We start from the raw sequence: 18809 nt of genomic DNA on the forward strand, positions 1-18809 counted from the left end.
TTCATTTGTGTCCTTGTGGCAATCAGGTAACCTTGTGATTCGGTACTTTGTCTTAGTTATTATCTAATGCATATCTAGTGATGACTGCACTAATATGTCAGGCATTGGCTTTGAAAAAATACAATCCTAATTTAATTTGGCCAAGTTATTGACATACTGCCAGCATCTAAGGGTGCCATTTATTAAAATCAAAATTTGAGACTGTGGGGTTGATTTACTAAAACTGGAGAGTGCAAAATCTGGTGCAGCTCTGAATAGAAACCAATCAGGTTCCAGGTTTAGTTATCAAAGCTTAATTGAACAAGCTGTTAGAGGCTGGTTGGCTGCCATGCACAGCTGCACCAGATTTTGCACTCTCCAGTTTTAGTAAATCAACTCCTGTGTGTCATAAGCAAAAACCTCTGAAAACATAATTAAATGAAAAACAACCATCAACAATTCTAAAATCATTAGAAACACGATTAGACACTTTTAAAAATATTCTGATAATATTTATAGGTGTTGCTCTTTTCGGTTCTGCTCATGTAATAGAAACACAACTATCAGCAACATTGTTAGAGGCCATAAAAAGGGTCCTGTGCGTGTTTGTGCCGAATCAGATGCAAATTCAGCCATACTATCTGTATGGCTGAATTCAGATCGCACAGATATCGCATTTGATTTTCAGTGCGCTCCAAATCACATGCGATGTCTGCCATTGCAGATGTGTGAACTGAGCCTCAGTGTTTTACTTCCACTTTCTCCTTATCAATGCTGCATTCCCCTCCTGTGGGTTCTCTACCTTCTTCCATCATTTCATCCATAGTGTTAAAGTCCCTTCTAGTGTGGCCTCTGAACCTTGGCTATCATCTCCTGCCTATCTGTTTACTGTTTGATTGTCTCTGATACCCTGCTTTCCTATGTTCCCTTTAGTTATTTTGTTTTTCTTCTGTGCCTGCTCTCGCCCTTTTCCTGTGTAATTCTTGAAGCTTGCCATACAATGTCAGTGATTAGCATAAATAACAGTCTCCAGGTTCAGAATAATATGAGTCCAATGCATATCCAGGGGTATATAACAGTCAATCCCCCCTACAATGCATACACCATGAAGTTTCCATTTTGAGGGACTTATACAAACTTCACAGGCTTTCACACATCAGAGGTATCATAGCTCACAGAACCAACTGTTTTGTTCTCATAGATGGGTTTCTGCCCCTACTCTAACAAACCCTCTAAGCAATGGGCTCTATGTTATTTAGATGAAAAGCTTGCCCTGCAGCACCAGGCCTTGTTCCCCACCATTCCCAGTAACTACTTGTGCCATGCAGACATGTCCTATTGAAACTGTCCTCTTTGCACCTCCTGAAATGAAAGCGCATGTAAATGCAGAGAAGTCCAGAAGTGATGCAAAAGGTCACTGCAACTCAGTCAGCTGTTCCTCTGCAATTCATCAAAATGTACAGCTGTAGACAATACGACTCTGTATGGTGGGCACCTCTGTGGGTGTTCAGGATGGTATACAGTATTCAACAAAGGGGTCAGCCCTGCACACCCTCGTTCCTAGTGCTCAGAGTTCTCAGTGCCTTTATTGCAATCCTTTGGGACCTCTGCTCTCTCAATATCCACTATAAATGTTCTCATCTTTCATTTGATCTATGATGGTTCTTAGTCTTCTGAACCAAACTTTCAGTGCATGGTGATTCTGCATGCAAAAGTACATAGATGAAGTGCCTTATGCCACTGCACATCTGCTTGTGGGCAGCTCCTGGATGTCATAATGGAAAAAAACTCCTTATTACAAGTAAAATATAATGGGGTCCTGCTATCACTAAGCTTTGCTCCTTGTCCCTCAGCCGCATCCCAAATATAATTATGTGCTGGCTGGTGCACAAAGCTGTACCTCAATTTCACACAAGTGTAAAAGTTTATGAACTGTTGTTTCTGCCCACTGAGGACAGGAAATAGAGTTCCTGCATAATTGTATGCACCAAAAGGACTTATTCTGTCAATTATTCTCTTGCCTCTTTTTTCCCCCTTATGTCTACAATCTACTCCTGCTGCTTCTATTTTCTATCTTCTCGGCCATTATCTGCTCCAAAAGATGGCTACTACTTTCTGTCTATGATCTGCTATAGTCTCTCTCCTCCCTTAAAGCCATGGAATCCCCTTCACTACACTCTTGTCCCTGCATGTTTGATCATCCACGGTCCAGTCCTGCTGACCCTCCTTCTAGCATTTTCCATTACACAGCCCCCCTCCCAAGCACTCTTTATCTAACATTTCCCAGTGTGTTTTTTTTTTATCCATTATCTCTTTCATTCACTCTCCATAACACAAGCCCAAGTGTACATTAACAGTAATGAGAATAATTAAAACACTATTTTTTGGAAACTCTATATGAATAACAGTTGCCATACATGTTAAAATACAGTTGTATCACTGAAAAATGGAATAATATGATTTGAGATGTTTTTATAAGTTTTCCAAATGTTAAATTGCAAAGGAAGCCCTTGGACAGGCTGGGAAATTTCAGATTGATTTGTTTAATTTTAGATTTTTTTTCTATCCAGTCTTTTATGACTTGCAAATAAATCCAACAAATGAAAGTCATTCACAATTATGATTGATAATTGAAAGAGTTAGCAAACATAGGTGGAGCATATTAGGGAAAATACTCCCAAATGATAGAAACATTTTATCCCCCTAAAAATTTGTTGCAAAATGAATGTGCATGAATTAAAGTGGTAAAAAAGCACAAAAAATATATATATATTGCAGCTTACCAATGCTTAAATGTAGTAGTTTCATCAGTTTTCTTGTTTTCCCCTTATCTTGATCTGTTGATCCAGCCAGTACCACACTTCCTGTCTTAGGGTGGCTGCTTTATCTATAGAGGAGCAATGGAGTCACCCTTGGACAGTGGCACTGTTTGGAGAGATAGTATAAAGCCTGGGTTGAAACTGACAGCTCAGGTCGGAGCTGCTGTACTAACGATCCAACATTAGTACAGAGATCTCCCCCCGCTAAGCTGTTGTATTGTGACGGGGGATGCCCTTTGCCGAGAGCGCTGATCGAGAGCTGGTCGGCTGCTGGTTTTCCAGCATGCCTGTCCATAAGAAGTCGGCTTCTGTCCGACTAGCTGGTATACACACGGGCCGAATGCTGGCCCATTTTTATTGAACTGGCATTCAGCCCATGTGTATGGGGCTTTAGATGGAATTGTAGAAATAAATGAGCTTTACATAAGTGCCTAACTCCAGCTAACACTGTTAAACACTTAAGTCATAGTTTTGTTTCCTTTTTGAAAAAAGGGTTTTAACCAAATGAAGAGACGCTGACCTTTGTAAACACCCCTGTCAATGTTAATTGGTTTGTCTTAACCCTCTTCCATTTTAGTTGCACAGCTTGGTGTGTTAAAGGGGGTTAAAAACGTCAGGATCAACAGGTAAAAAAACTAAACTAAAACAAAGTTTCAGGGGGGCAAAACAAGACTGATTTGTTAATGTTAGTGATAGACTGCATCATATATGTCATTTTTATCATTGCCTTTAGTACCAATTTAAGTTTAAGGCAGATATTTTTCACTAGAAGAAAAAGAAACCTTCACCCCAACTTATACCATACATTTTTTAAGTTTAAAGTTTGGAATAGGTGGAGCCAATTACCATTGAACCTGACAAAGTAAATCATGATAAAAATCGGGATACCTTAACCCCTGGTAATTAGTTCCTTACTAATGTACTAGAGAGTGAGAAAGCATAAATCACCAAAGAAAGCATTTAATAACTTCTGTCCAACTTCAGATTTGGCTTTCCATGTTTGACGCACATATTTTTGCTGTCCAAAAAAATATCAGCCCTAATTTTTTTTCTTCTTTGTATTATTTTCTAGGGTGGAATCTATGTTTTTACACTACTTGACCATTTTGCTGCAGGTACATCTATTCTTTTTGGGGTTCTCTTTGAAGCTATTGGAATCGCATGGTTTTATGGTAAGAAATACATGTATTGGCAGAATATTCTGTAGTATCTTAGTAAATGTTGTTATTCAAAATAATATTTCTAAAAAAAATATAAATATATGAAAACAGGTAAAATAAAAAAAAGTTCTCCTCAGTGAGTTTACAAAAAACGTAAATCAACTTTATAAATGAGTTTTATATTTAGTACAAATTGTAATCCTCTCTTCTTGCCACAAGGATGCTGTTGCACCTAAATTAATACAAGACATGTCCTGTAAGTGGTGTGATGGGTGTGAAATGCTTGGTTCCCAGTATGGGATGCTGCAAGACATAAGACTTTTCTGAATTATTACCTGCAGGGATTAAAAGACAAGTATAATATTTATTATATTATATACCTCTTATTTTTACTTTTCTACTTTTGGTTTGTGTATTTGGAATAACCTACAATAACAAAGTAATACATATATTGTTTTTTTTTTTTTTTTAGGGTGTGGTGGTATTTTCAATGCTTTTTTCTATGCAATTTATAGACAAAAATATGTAAAAAAGTAAAATAAAAAATAACGCTTTCTCCTACGTTGATCAGTGTTATGGCACTTTTCCACTGCAAGTACCAGCTCGGCTCCACTCGGCACTGCTTGGCCCAGCTCGGCTCAGTTTGCTTTTCCACTGCGTACTACGAGTCAGCACGTTTCAGCACTGCATAGGCTCTACTTGGCTCGGTTTGCTTTTCCACTAAAGTAGTAAGTAGGTGGGATTACAACGATTCTCTGACCAATCAGTGGCTAGTAGTGACAAACAAGGCTGCATGCAAAGGATTGTGGGATATGGTATAGGTACGGCCCGCTTGGAACCCCAACTGAGGTGGTATTGTTTAAGCGAGCTGTACCGAGCCATACCATGTAGTGGAAAAGCGTCGCTGTACCAAACCGTTCTAACACGTACCATGCGGTATCATGCAGTGGAGAAGCCCCAAACCGAGCCTTACCATGCAGTGGAAAAGAGCAAATAGTTTTCAAAGAAAAAAGTACTACTGTAGATAAAAAAGACACTAAAATGTAATTTGTGGTATAATGCATTACAAAATTGTTTATTAGTGAAACAAATGCTTTTTTAAGTTTTGCAAGACACTTGACTTCACAAATAAAAACTTAAGTAAAAATATATAGGTGTTTTAATCAATTCCAGCCTGTATCACCACTACAGGTAATGCAAACATCACATCCACCTCTTCGCTGGTTGTAGGGAAGTGGTTGAGGAATTAAAATAGAGAAAGTTGGCAGAATAATTATGATGAAGAGTAGAAGAAGAGGGTGGGGGTAACTAGAGGTGATTAGGGTAACTGAGGGTTAATGAGGGGTACAAAACTGACATAATATGCAAACCTAAGGCCATTTCTTTTTATTTGCATATGAATAAACCATGTACAGTGGGTACGGAAAGTATTCAGACCCCCTTAAATTTTTCACTCTTTGTTATATTGCAGCCATATGCTGAAATCATTTAAGTTCATTCTTCTTCCTCATGAATGTACACATAGCACCCCATACTGACAGAAAAACACAGAATTGTTGACATTGTTGCAGATTTATTAAAAAAGAAAAACTGAAATATCACATGGTCCTAAGTATTCAGACCCTTTGCTGTGACACTCATATATTTAACTCAGGTGCTTTCCATTTCTTCTGATCATCCTTGAGATGGTTCTACACCTTCATTTGAGTCCAGCTGTGTTTGATTATACTGATTGGACTTGATTAGGAAAGCCACACACCTGTCTATATAAGACCTTCCAGATCACAATGCATGTCAGAGCAAATGAGAATCATGAGGTCAAAGGAACTGCCTGAAGAGCTCAGAGACAGAATTGTGGCAAGGCACAGATCTGGCCAAGGTTACAAAAAGATTTCTGCTGCACTTAAGGTTCCTAAGAGCACAGTGGCCTCCATAATCCTCAAATGGAAGACGTTTGGGACGACCAGAACCCTTCCTAGAGCTGGCCGTCCGGCCAAACTGAGCTATCGGGGGAGAAGAGCCTTGGTGAGAGAGGTAAAGAAGAACCCAAAGATCACTGTGGCTGAGCTCCAGAGATGCAGTCAAGAGATGGGAGAAAGTTGTAGAAAGTCAACCATCACTGCAGCCCTCCACCAGTCGGGGCTTTATGGCAGAGTGGCCCGACGGAAGCCTCTCCTCAGTGTAAGACACATGAAAGCCTGCATGGAGTTTGCTAAAAAAACACCTGAAGGACTCCAAGATGGTGAGAAATAAGATTCTCTGGTCTGATGAGACCAAAATAGAACTTTTTGGCCTTAATTCTAAGCGGTATGTGTGGAGAAAACCAGGCACTGCTCATCACCTGTCCAATACAGTCCCAACAGTGAAGCATGGTGGTGGCAGCATCATGCTGTGGGGGTGTTTTTCAGCTGCAGGGACAGGACGACTGGTTGCAATCGAGGGAAAGATGAATGCGGCCAAGTACAGGGATATCCTGGACAAAAACCTTCTCCAGAGTGCTCTGGCCCTCAGACTGGGCTGATGGTTTACCTTCCAACAAGACAATGACCCTAAGCACACAGCTAAAATAACGAAGGAGTGGCTTCACAACAACTCCGTGACTGTTCTTCAATGGCCCAGCCAGAGCCCTGACTTAAACCCAATTGAGCATCTCTGGAGAGACCTAAAAATGGCTGTCCACCAACGTTTACCATCCAACCTGACAGAACTGGAGAGGATCTGCAAGGAGGAATGGCAGAGGATCCCCAAATCCAGGTGTGAAAGACTTGTTGCATCTTTCCCAAAAAGACTCCTGGCTGTATTAGATCAAAAGGGGGCTTCTACTAAATACTGAGCAAAGGGTCTGAATACTTAGGACCATGTGATATTTCAGTTTTTCTTTTTTAATAAATCTGCAACAATGTCAACAATTCTGTGTTTTTCTGTCAGTACGGGGTGCTATGTGTACATTCATGAGGAAGAAGAATGAACTTAAATGATTTTAGCAAATGGCTGCAATATAACAAAGAGTGAAAAATTTAAGGGGGTCTGAATACTTTCCGTACCCACTGTAAGTACAATGTAACAAAAATGTAACATTTTATTTCTGATTAATGCTTCTAAACAATTTACAAACAATGTTTAAAAGTTCAGTTATTCATAGCAGATGCTGCTACTGAAAAACCCACCAAGTCCTAACTTAATTCTGACAGCTTGATAATTGCCAGCAGGAGTGGCAGTAGGGGCAGCAACAGAAGCAGAGGGGGAGGGTGTGTTATGCATGCCCTGTGAAAGTTTTATTGGTGTACATGCCCAGGGTATGCAAATTATACTATATAACCATAAACATATATAACTGCACAGCCAGGTAGTAATTTACCAAGATGTAGCAAAATATCACAGCTTCCTACTGATTATTAAGTAATTGAGATTAATAAGGATAGGAAAATGCATTGGAGTCAGTTGGGGGTATAGAAACGTAAGTTGTTTTTAGTGATTTTTGAGGGTGCCGTGGACTTTAAATGGCTGTGGAGGATTGTGTAAGCTTCTTTCAACTTGATCCCTGACCTACTCATATGTGCCCAAACATCTTTCCTCATTAATTGGGTACATGATAGTAGATATTGAGGAACAAAGAAATGCAAAGCAATGCAGTTTTTTTATTTTATTTTTTAAACTGTTATTATTTTTACCTGTTATCTTCTTTAAGAAAAGTATTCCCTTCTAGGTGGACATCAAGTACACTTGGTAAGAAATTCATTGGCAGCTATCAATGACATTTAATATCCAAGCCATATGATCACCATGTCAATGACTGAATTTGCCTTTCCCAACATTTTGTTTAAATTGGCCTCAAACGTCACCATGTTGACTGCTTAGGTGATGTTTTCGTACAAAGAAAAATTGTGTGATCACCATGTCAACTCTGATATGGTGATTACGTGACTTTGCAGCAGGTGTCGGTGCCATGGCTTGATGTTTCACCATGCCACTGACATCAGTCCATCAGTACTGCAAAGGTGATGGTAAGGCCTCATGCACACTGGGTGTTATCAAAACATCAGTAGAAAGCTGTAGCTGTAGAAGGAGTTTGAGCTTTTTTGCAGTGGTGTTATTCAGCTGTTTTTAGTTTTTTTCAGCTGTAGCATTTTTTAGCTTTTTTTTTTTATAACAAAACTATACTCCCCCAAAAGCTTATGGCTCAAAAGCGTTGATAAACACAGAATAGCCATGTTTTGCAGCATTTTTTTTTTTTGTGTTTTTCAACTTTTTTATAGCTTTTATTAGAGTTAGAGTGTTTTTACAGCTGAAAAACGCCTCCTAAAACCCACCAATTCTGGGGATTTTTTTCCAGCCAGAAAACACCCCTGCCAAAAACTGCTGATAACAGCCTATGTGTGCATGGACACAGGATAACATGCTGGGGAATTTACTGGCTTCAGAAAAAAACGTCTGACACCAAAAACAGCAGCTGTAAAAATGTGCAGTGTGCATGAGGCCTTAAGCTTTCCTAAAAAAAAAAGTAATTCCATCCAAATTTCGGCAATAGAAAATCTGAAATATCACAGCAAAATAATTTTGTCTAAACTACTCTACTACTCATTATTGGAAAATGATATGCTTTCCAATATTCTTTATTCTCAGATGCAGGGCTGTTCACTTCTAGACATTGCTTCTTTTGTGTACCCTAAAGAAACAGTGCAGGGAAACATATTTGAAATCGATGTGAAGTCAGCACAGATCTGCAGACACTGTATGTTCTGGGTCAGTGACCCAGAAAATACTGTGGCAATTAGACCAGAATGAAAGTAAGGAAATTAGTATTTTTTAAAAACAATAGATCAGCAGTGGTGGCCCTTCCTATCTCACCCATCAAGGGTTGTTGGTGAAAATGGGACTTGGCACCAATGTTGTTGAATAAAAAAGTAATCGTAAGTCTCGTATATTTCTTTGATGTTTTGCTAAAAATGTTGTTTTAAAAATATGTACAATTTCCTATAGCTTTCTTTACTTTTATCCAGGTGTAGATAGATTCAGTGATGACATAGAGGAGATGATTGGAAAACGACCAGGATTGTACTGGAGACTTTGCTGGAAGTTTGTCAGTCCCTGTTTCCTCCTGGTAAGTCGAATAACACACATTTATAGTTGAAAAATCCTAGGCCAGATTGTTCTTACTGTTGAACCTCCTTGACATTTTTCATTGCAGTGATTTAAAGTGACCCTTACTTACTTAGGGCTCATGCTCCACTGGTGGTTCCTCCTCACTATCGCTCTGACTCTGAATATGTACTATAAATGATGTGTGTTTCATTAACCTACCTAGTGCTATCTTACAACCTCTATTTCAAACTGAATTATTGCCTTTATCTAGGTCCACCTAAATGTCTCTTTACTGGGAACTCCAGGCAATATACAATAGCTTGTACTTAGTTTCTACATGTAGCAAGATTTCCAGGCCTGTGGCCTGATGTGGGTCTGCCATTAGTACTGGAATCCTTTCCAGCCCATGTGAGCTGAATCCCCATGTGTGACAATTGAAACAGTGACAAATCCGGCATCTTTGTTTGTGGTTTTTATTATGGATTAAGGGGATGGGAGAAGGGAATGAGTGGGATACTCCTTTAGGCTTGAACTAATTACAATTGGGACTTTGTTCCTGGAAAAATGCCCGTTGGTGCTTCCTTGACGCTAGCCAGTGCCAGCTAATGCTCACTGACTCGGAGAACACTCTGTAAAACAGAGGAAGTGTTGAATCCCCGACCTATAGTCCAGTAGATCCAAGACTGAGAACTGTAGAACTGCTGACACTGCTTCACTGTGTAAGTCTTTTAATACTTTCCCCCTCCTGGCACAGCTTGAGGTAGTATTATGTAGAACTCCAAATAGTTAACACTGTAACTGGCACACGCAATACAATTCAGGGCCCAGACTGCAGGTGTCCCCTTTGCTCCTTGAACTCTTCAGGGTCCACTGACTATGTACCCCCTTTACACTTCAGGGTCCTCAACCTAGGCACCCCCTTTACAGCTAGCTGACCTTGAATCCCCGAACCTCTTCCGGCGTGGTCCCCTCTGACTCTTGGCAGACCCCCAGGGGCAATCCACATTACTCACGACCTGTGTAGGCTTTCCTTGGACTGGACCCCTCTCTCTCTCAGCAGGCTCTCGGCACACCGGATCCCCTCAGCTCAACTCAGCACTCTGTGGACACTCAGGCGACACCCTGAGACATCCATCTTCCTCAGACAGGAAGAGACAGCCGCACTCTCCTTCCTGGGACTCTGCTCCCACCAAAGAAACCTTGCCATGCACTTCCCCCCCAAACTTATATCCACTCCCAGAATCCCTTACAGCGTAATCTGCCTTCTGGGGTAGTTACAAGCTGGGATGTGTCCCCTAATTGGGCTTCCCACACTGCCCAATGAGAAGCCTCTCACAGGAGCCAGTGGGGATACTTCTCCCCTCAGCAGACACATCTGGAAGCCATGACACCCTGACTAGATAAATCACAGCCCTGCTGTCAGGCAGACAAGGCCCACTATAGTTTTACCTAGCACCTATTTGTAGGGTGCTACATACATGAAGGCATTTAACCACTTGCACTTGATACCATGGTCTAAATATTATCATATGAACCTCTTTAACTCAGTCTAGCTATATATAGATCATACATATGGAGGTGGAAATTATGGATTGGTCACTTAATCTTGCTTCTAAGATGTTACATATGGATAAATGGACAGGTTTGGTATATTATAACTAGCCCTCAGCACTGCTAAAACACTAACCTCTGCAATTACTGGAAAATCAAATGCTGGCAGGAATATGATGCATAGGTATACCCTTCATTCTTGAAAGTGTGAATAAATAATAGGCTAAAGAATACAATATTATGGATTAAGCCTGCTCAATATAATATAGTGTTCTGGTGTTGGGTTTTGTAGGCAAAGCTTATGTTTGCTTGATGGTATCATCACTATTTAATAAAATCAGCACTATAGCTGCAGTGTATAATTAAATGAAGTAATCAAGGAAAAACTAACTTTGAACAATGACACAGTTTGAAAATGATTGGTTGTTTCGGTAGTTCTTGTGAACTTTATAAAATGGAAATTCCCCTCTTATTAAAAAAATGTATATAATTCATAATGAATATAATTTGTATAATGATGTGCCCTTCCCAAAGAAAGAAGATGCCAATACGTTGGACACTTGCACGAGTGGATTACAGGATCCTTGGTTCCAAGACCATCAATATTAATTGAGCCAGTGTCAGTTTGTAAATTGATTTTCTTTTATATTATGCTTATCCATTATTGTTTTTTATTTGTAAAATTACACTTATATCTTGGCCTTCTTTGTAAATGCTAATTTACAAAGAGAAGAAATTTTGTAAATATTTACTCTTATCCAAGCCTGCCTAAAGAAGTCCCATTTTGTACATTTCCTAATTTCTTCAAATGTCATTATGGCTTCCCCACCACATGGATACCCTTTCTCTATTGCACACAGATTTGTAGTTTCAGATTTCACTAACATGTTATTATGATCCAACTATTTAGATATAATTATCAATATAGGTCTATTCGATGAGCAATCTGTGTCACTTTTAATGTCTCCTTTTTTGGTAGTCTTGGGGAGAGAACATTACAACGTATTGCAATGTCTGTTTGCTAACAATTCTGAAGGATGCAGTGAATAAATATTTAGCTGTAGCTCAGCATGAAGAGGAAGGAACGCCACCCAGCCTGTAGGAAGGAAGGAGGTATAGGAAAACACATGGGGGAGGTATAAGTTTAAGAGGAGAGGGAATAGACACAACGGTTGCTTAGGGAAGAGGAAAACTGAGCACATAGGTTGGCCATTGGGAAAAGGAAGAGAGTCACAAAGAATGCCAGAAAGGAGGGAGAGCAGAAGCATTGATCAAAGGGAGTGAATGGGGGTGAACGCATAGCATGGCCAGATTGAAAATGCATGTTTCTATTTTTAGTGTAAAGGTTTTTAGAAGCACAAAGAATGGCATTAGAGTCAAGAAGTTTCAGTATGAATTCTTTTGACAGAGGGGGGTGTACTGGGTAGAGGGGGTGGAAGCTGTATGCAATAGACTGGAGGTGTTAATTACATTAGTAAATAACTAATTAGATAAAATTGAATATAATGTTTTGATTAATGCAAAGGTATTATAGGTTTAAAAAAAGGACCCCCAAATCTCTTATTTTTCACAACTAGTTAGGCAGCTATGGCAGCATGAACCTAAAAGTGATTTACATTTGCTCCACATCCTTATGATTTTACTTCATGTTACAGCTTCCCTTTTACCTTGTTACAGTCTATAGCATATCTCAATGTTTCGATCTAATATTCCCTGTACACACTTTTTGCTAATAGCTTTTTGCTGTTATATAGTATACCAACACATTTAATGCACCAATATGCTCAATCATTTTCCTATTGACTTGCATGAATATGTGGATCTTTTCTACAGTTTCATATGATATGCATGCAATCAGATTTTTGTTCACAAATCTTTTTAACAACAGGTTATGGTATTCATATAATGTTTTATATCCATTTTTGCTGAAGTGTGTAAAAATGTGTATGGAAAATGTTGTTTTTATTTTTTTTCATTTTCAGATTCTAGTTCATGATTGGTTTCACAATTTGTAGGGGATTTAGAAAGACAAACAGCAGTTACACTGGCTTATGGCAGCCAACTATAGTTTACATTGTGCTGATGTTATTGTCTAAAATTTGATTGGTTGCCATTGAATATTAGATATTATACAATATTAATGTCTACAGATATACTGAAACAATATTTTTGCATTTCTGCATAGTTAATGTGATTTATATTTTTTTTCTAGTTTGTGGTCGTTGTTAGTATTGTTACATACAGATCGCCAAAATATGGAAACTACACATTCCCGGAATGGGCAAATGTTATTGGCTGGTTAGTTGCCCTATCATCCATGGCCTTGGTACCCATTTATGCCATATATAAATTTTGCACAATTCCTGGATCCTTTCGTGAGGTGTGTATAACCTAATTTATTACAATGAAACTGTATTATGACTATAGATTTTACATGAATATATGATTTTTCCATTTCAGAGAATTGCATATGCAATAACCCCTGAAAAAGATTATGAGCTGATAGAAAGAGGAGAAGTACGCCAGTTTACTGTAAGTCTTTTACTGTGCATCATATTACCAGTATAATGTTTTTTTTTTTTTTAAATGCATGCATTGACTTGTTTTTCTTAAATTTAAGCTTCAGTTTAAAATGATAATCTAGATTTTGAATACCTTATTTTATATAAATTGTTTATCAGTAAAAATGGAAACATTAAGAAATGGAATTTAAACTTTCAGATTTATTAAAATGGACCAAGATCAGACCTTGATTATCTTGCTTCACTTCATGCTGATATCTCAACTGCCTGCCCTATGCTCTGCCACATTGTATACCATTTGATTCTTGCTTCAGCTTCACAGCTTTGTCTTACACTTGCTAACTGGACAGTCAAAAACCAATGTGATGATGTTTGACAATTTTCTGTCAAATGTAACATAAATGTTACAATTGTAACCCTGTTTTTTGGTGGGGGTGGAGATTACTCTCTTTTGGCAATTTACTACCACTTTCTCTTGGTACCTGGGTAAGATCTTAGCTTCTGCATAAATTGAAGATAGGTTGTCTAAAATAAATTATCTCTAGTATAAATTGTCCACTCAGATGGTCCTCGATTTTTCAAATGTGATTTACTTCTGAAAATACCCTGTCCCATAGCATTTCACTTATTTCTTGCTGCAATGCACCTCCATTCCTTAGGTAACCTTTCAAATCCTTTATTAAAGTTTGAGATGGAGGAATGAGAAGGTTGAATATGCAAAATTGATTTACTTACTAACACAGCTTTTCAGTGCTGAGAGTCTCTGGATGGGTTTCAACTACAGGGGCACACAGCTAGTGCAAACCAAACTTTCCACAAAACTTGAGGTAGTCTGACATAGGTCCAGCTCATTTACTCCTGCTTAAGGGCACAGCTTTTCCAAAAAGGAAGCCTGCGAGAGGTCATCTACTTCCAAGTCACATAGCCTGTCTTTACCAGGAACACAGACCAATTTCTTAAGGCAACAACTTGCAACCAGGAAAGAATCCTAGTTAGGAAAAGGACTCTGTATGAATAGTCCCAAACTCCATCTTACAAACACATCTGGATTTGGCCAGGCAACAAACCAAGCACAGTTCTCCACATCACACCTGTGTCATAGCACTCTAGAGCCTACTAAACAAAGTCCTGGCAGATTATGTAGCAGAAAGAACTGACCCTTGGATACTGCAATCTGAAACTGACCTTTGAAAACCAGAAAAACATAATGTGGTTTTGAAAACACATCCCTTCATATCTCTATCTATATAAGTCAAAGTTTGTAATTTTAACCACTTAAGCCCTGGAGGACTTGGCCGCTCAAAGACCAGGCCCAATTTTGAGATTCGGCACTGCGTGACTGTAACAGACAATTGCGCAGTCATGTGACGCTGTACCCAAATGAAATTGATGTCCTTTTTTTTCCTACAAACAGAGCTTTCTTTTGGTGGTATTTGATCACCTGTGCGATTTTTACTTTTTGCGCTATAAACAAAAAAGAGTGACAATTTTGAAAAAATAATATTTTTCAAATTTTTTTATATGAAATTCTCAAAGAAAAAAAAGTAAAAATCTAAATTTTTTAACATTTTAGGCCAATTTGTTTTCTGCTACATATTTTTGGTAAAAAAAATCGCAATAAGCGTATTTTGATTGGTTTGCGCAAAAGTTATTGCGTTTACTAACTACAGGAAAGATTTATGTAATTTTTATTGTTTTGTTTTAAACTAGTAATGGCGGCGATCTGCAATTTGTTTTTGCGGGACTGTGACATTGTGGCGGACAGATTGGACCCCTGACTGACATTTTTGACACTTTTGGGGGTACCAGTGACATTACTACAGTAATCAGTGCTATAAATATGCACTGTTACTGTAAAAATTACACTGGCAGGGAAGGGGTTAACTTTATTAGTGATCAAGGGGTTAAGTGGGTCCCTAGGGGCGTTGTTCTTACTGTCAAGGGGCGTGGCTTGTTAGATCATAACAGAGACATACGATCCTACATAGCCGGATCACATAGCCTCTGTCATGATCTAAAGGAGAATGACAGACGGCTGTGTTTACATCAGCCGTCTGCCTTTCTCCCTCTCCTGAGCGAGATTGCGCGTGACCGGCGGACATCGGAGCCACCGGTCACACACACGGGGATGTCAGTGAATGAGCGGGGGCGGGAGCGCACCGCCGGCGGCGCGCTTGCCCCCTACAGGCTCGTGGGCGAGTGACGTACCGATATGTCACTTTGCCCAGGAGGGCTGACTGCCGCCGTATATAGTCGTGTGGCGGTGGGCAAGTAGTTAAAGTCTATCCAAACCCAAGCAGCATTGGAGAATCTGTGTAGGAAATATGGTTGAAAAGGATGTGCTAACAGTATGAGACAACTAGTTGAAGCCTGCTTCAAAGGTACAGTGTTAGCAAGTTTTTCTGTCTCCATGAAAAGAAAAGGTCAAGGTGGTTGCATCCTGTCAAGTGATAAATTTTTTTCTGTATCACACTTTTTGGAGTGTCAGTCATCTGGGTCCCATGCAGTTCTCACTGAATCTTCTCACCTACCTTCATACCACTACTGTGTCCAACAGTGATGTCAAAAACAAAGGGAGAAGTTAGCGAGAACTGCAGGGAACCCAGGAGATTGGCCCCTTAAAAAGTTTTTGTTTCTCAGAGGACTTTGGACAAAAGGGTGAACTGGCAATGGCTAGTATTTACAGTCTTTTTTTTACAGGTAAAAAGTTTTGACTAATTATTTTTTCACGACAGGGTAGTGTTATTAATAACACCTAGTAATTATTTTTACATAGATTTTAATATGGCAGAAGAGTTTGCGCATAGGATTACAGTAATGTGAATTATCTGTGTTAGTGTTGGTTTGCGCACGTTTTCGAAATGTATATTTTACTGCCAAATTTGCTTCTCACAAAGGAACTTTCTTGTTTACGTTTGCTCTACATTTAGCACATAATTATGCCATTTATGTTTTGCTAACACTAATATTACAAAATGTTTTCAAGGACAACAATTAATATAACACATGATAAGTTAAAAAAAAAAAAAAAAAAGAAAGAAAAAAATGAAAGCATAGTTTTGTTTGGTTTTTCATTAGACTTGCTTTGCTATTTAGTGACCCAATGGAGCATGCTAATGATAGTTCTAACAATATAATTAAGAAAGCATGCTACTGCCGGCCACATGCCTAATCAGGACATTCACCCTGTTATTGTCTTCATTGTAATGCCACATTTAATAGCCTAAAAAACATTGCACATGGGGAGCTGCTCAGCGTGCATTCAGTATATTGAGAAACATTGTAAAAGTTCTAAAAAAAAGGAGATTTTATGCCATTTTATATATTCACTAGCCACTGTAACTACAATGACCTCAAATATTAGGACATTTTGTTAGGTAGAAGTATTAAAAAAAAATAATGAATATAATACAATTATATAATCAATAGACAGTAGATATGATAGTTATGAATCCCAAAATAAAACCCCCAAAAAAACAAGTACAAATAGTGCAAGCATTTTGTATAGATCTTGTTTAAATAATATTTTTGTATATACAGTGATGGACACAGTCTGCAAATGGTACCTACTGTATGTGAGAATAATTTTTTAATAATTGCTTACAAAGATACATTTGTTCATTAATTATAGATACATAGATGCAAATGAAGAATAGCTTTTGTGATGCCCTTGAACTCTATCATGGGTCATAATATACAACTTTAAGTACTTTGGGGTTGATTTACCAAATGCAAAACAGACTGTTACCTTTGCAAGGGAATTTTCCCTTGGTAATTTTTCCCAGACCCTAATGAACTAATTAAAGCTCTGCCGACTTCCACCATTCAATCATGTGCAAGTAAGCAAAAATCCAGTCTTTTTTTATTTTCTTTGCATGTAAAATCTCACCACATTTACTAAACCAAGTGGAAAACTTCATTGAAAAGTGCAACTTCCCTTGCAAAGTGAACAGATTATTTGCCTTTAGTAAATCAACCCCTTTCTGTCTACATACGCTAGCTCCAGCAGTGGCTTTGCTTCCTGGGCACACTTCTGAAATATGCTGGCATAATGCGTGTTGGCGGCTTATAGTCCCCCCTGGAAGTGCTTTAAGTGCGAAGAATGCTTCCTCTTTCTCACCTTCCATGGAAGTACTTAAGCAGTGCTTAGGTCTACATGACTGCAAGAAAGGGTCCCAGCATCCATGCCCACATCTAGTAAAAATAGGATCCTATCTTCCAGAGGGCCCTTGTGCAGCTTTATAGTCTGCAAAAATAGTGTGTCTACCCTTGTATATATACATTATTGAGCAGAGGTACGTATTACTAAATACCAGTCTTTCAAAGAGTAGATATTTTAATACCTAATTAGAGAGTGCCACATCACATCTCCATAGAGGTTGCTAGAAAGGAAAGTAGACATACTAGATATTACTAATACTACAATCATTCTTATGTCTTGAAATATTTCTCAGGGCTCTGGGGGTCAAATCTCTGCAACTGAATTTCCAGCTGCGTCCACATAACTTTTAAGGGTTGACAGTGGTTACAGTCCATGGCAGTAGGTAGCCAAAGTAGTGGTAGTAAGATCTTACAAGCAGAAATCCAGAGAGGTGCACCACCTGCCTATTCATGTGAGTTAGCTCTTTTCAATTTGCATCCAATATCATTATATGAACTTAAAGATTATGTTCTTTCTCTCTTTAATGTCATCTAATGTATAAACTTCAATATACGCCAAGGAACAATGTAAAAACGTGACTGAAGCAATGCTAAAATTTTGCACCTGCTTATATAACATTATTAGCTCAAAGTTTGCTTTACTGTGTCATTATTGGCATGATTCCATGATTATTTTTTTTTTCAGCTCCAACATTGGCTTAGTGTATAAGAACACTGCAAAAGGTAATGGAAGAAATACAGCCAAATAAGAAGAAATATAATCTTTAATATATTCAGTACCAGAGTGGTGGATTTGTTTAACACGCATTGAGAAAGATTTTCCTATTCCGAATACCTTCAGAGTATACTTGGGAATACAAGTGTCATGACTGCCTTGTATGGTGTTATTCTGTTTTTTTCTCTTTATTTTCAATAATGTTTTCTAATATAAATCCTAGCACCTTATGCTATGGAAAAGTATAAATAGAACTTTTCAGTAAGCTGCACGGTTAACTGGTCAACTTTAAATTATGCCATTGATAAAAACAAATGAGCATAAGATCAGAGGCAGAGGTTCTTGCTAGCCAGCTAATAATAAATCTTTAACGTGCATTATTATGTAATTTCAATGTGCTAATGACTGTTCAATGATATAGATATAAAATGGAGATATGTTTTATTTTATTAAGGGTATGTGATATTGTTTGAATGTCAGGGTTAGTATGCCCTACAAATATTTCCAATAGCAGTGCTACAAAAATGCAGTGGTATTTAAAATGGACTAAAGAGGTGCTGTCAAATCCAAACAAGTATTTACTTGTAAAGCAAGTTTATCTGTTTTATTTTACTGTGTTTTACATTCACATTCTGTAAAGAACCACTTTAAGCTTACTGTATATGGATGTAGTGTCTATTACCAGTACCTAACCACTTTTCATGTTAGTTTTGTCTGCTGTAGGTTATTAAAAAGAGTATAGGCTCAACTCATTAAGCTATAGTGCATGAGTAATTTGCTATAATGATTACCATTTTTAGCCATATTGGGTGCATTTTTG

At 38.3% G+C, this 18809-nt stretch overlaps 1 protein-coding gene across 1 annotated transcript in view; it reads left to right on the plus strand.

Moving 5' to 3' along the window:
- Window positions 1–18072, plus strand: part of SLC6A3 (solute carrier family 6 member 3) — an 84558-nt gene extending 66486 nt beyond the window's left edge. Inside the window, exons 11-15 of the mRNA XM_082257441.1 lie at window positions 3871–3970; window positions 8959–9059; window positions 12804–12971; window positions 13052–13123; window positions 17960–18072. Coding sequence (XP_082113567.1) covers window positions 3871–3970; window positions 8959–9059; window positions 12804–12971; window positions 13052–13123; window positions 17960–17983 — 465 coding nt within the window. The 3' untranslated portion in view covers window positions 17984–18072. The remainder of the gene's footprint in view (window positions 1–3870; window positions 3971–8958; window positions 9060–12803; window positions 12972–13051; window positions 13124–17959) is intronic.
- The last annotated feature ends 737 nt before the right edge of the window (window positions 18073–18809 follow it).

The sequence above is a fragment of the Pelophylax lessonae genome (genome assembly GCF_965119305.1).
Source record: "Pelophylax lessonae genome assembly, chromosome: 5".
Lineage (NCBI taxonomy): Eukaryota > Metazoa > Chordata > Amphibia > Anura > Ranidae > Pelophylax > Pelophylax lessonae.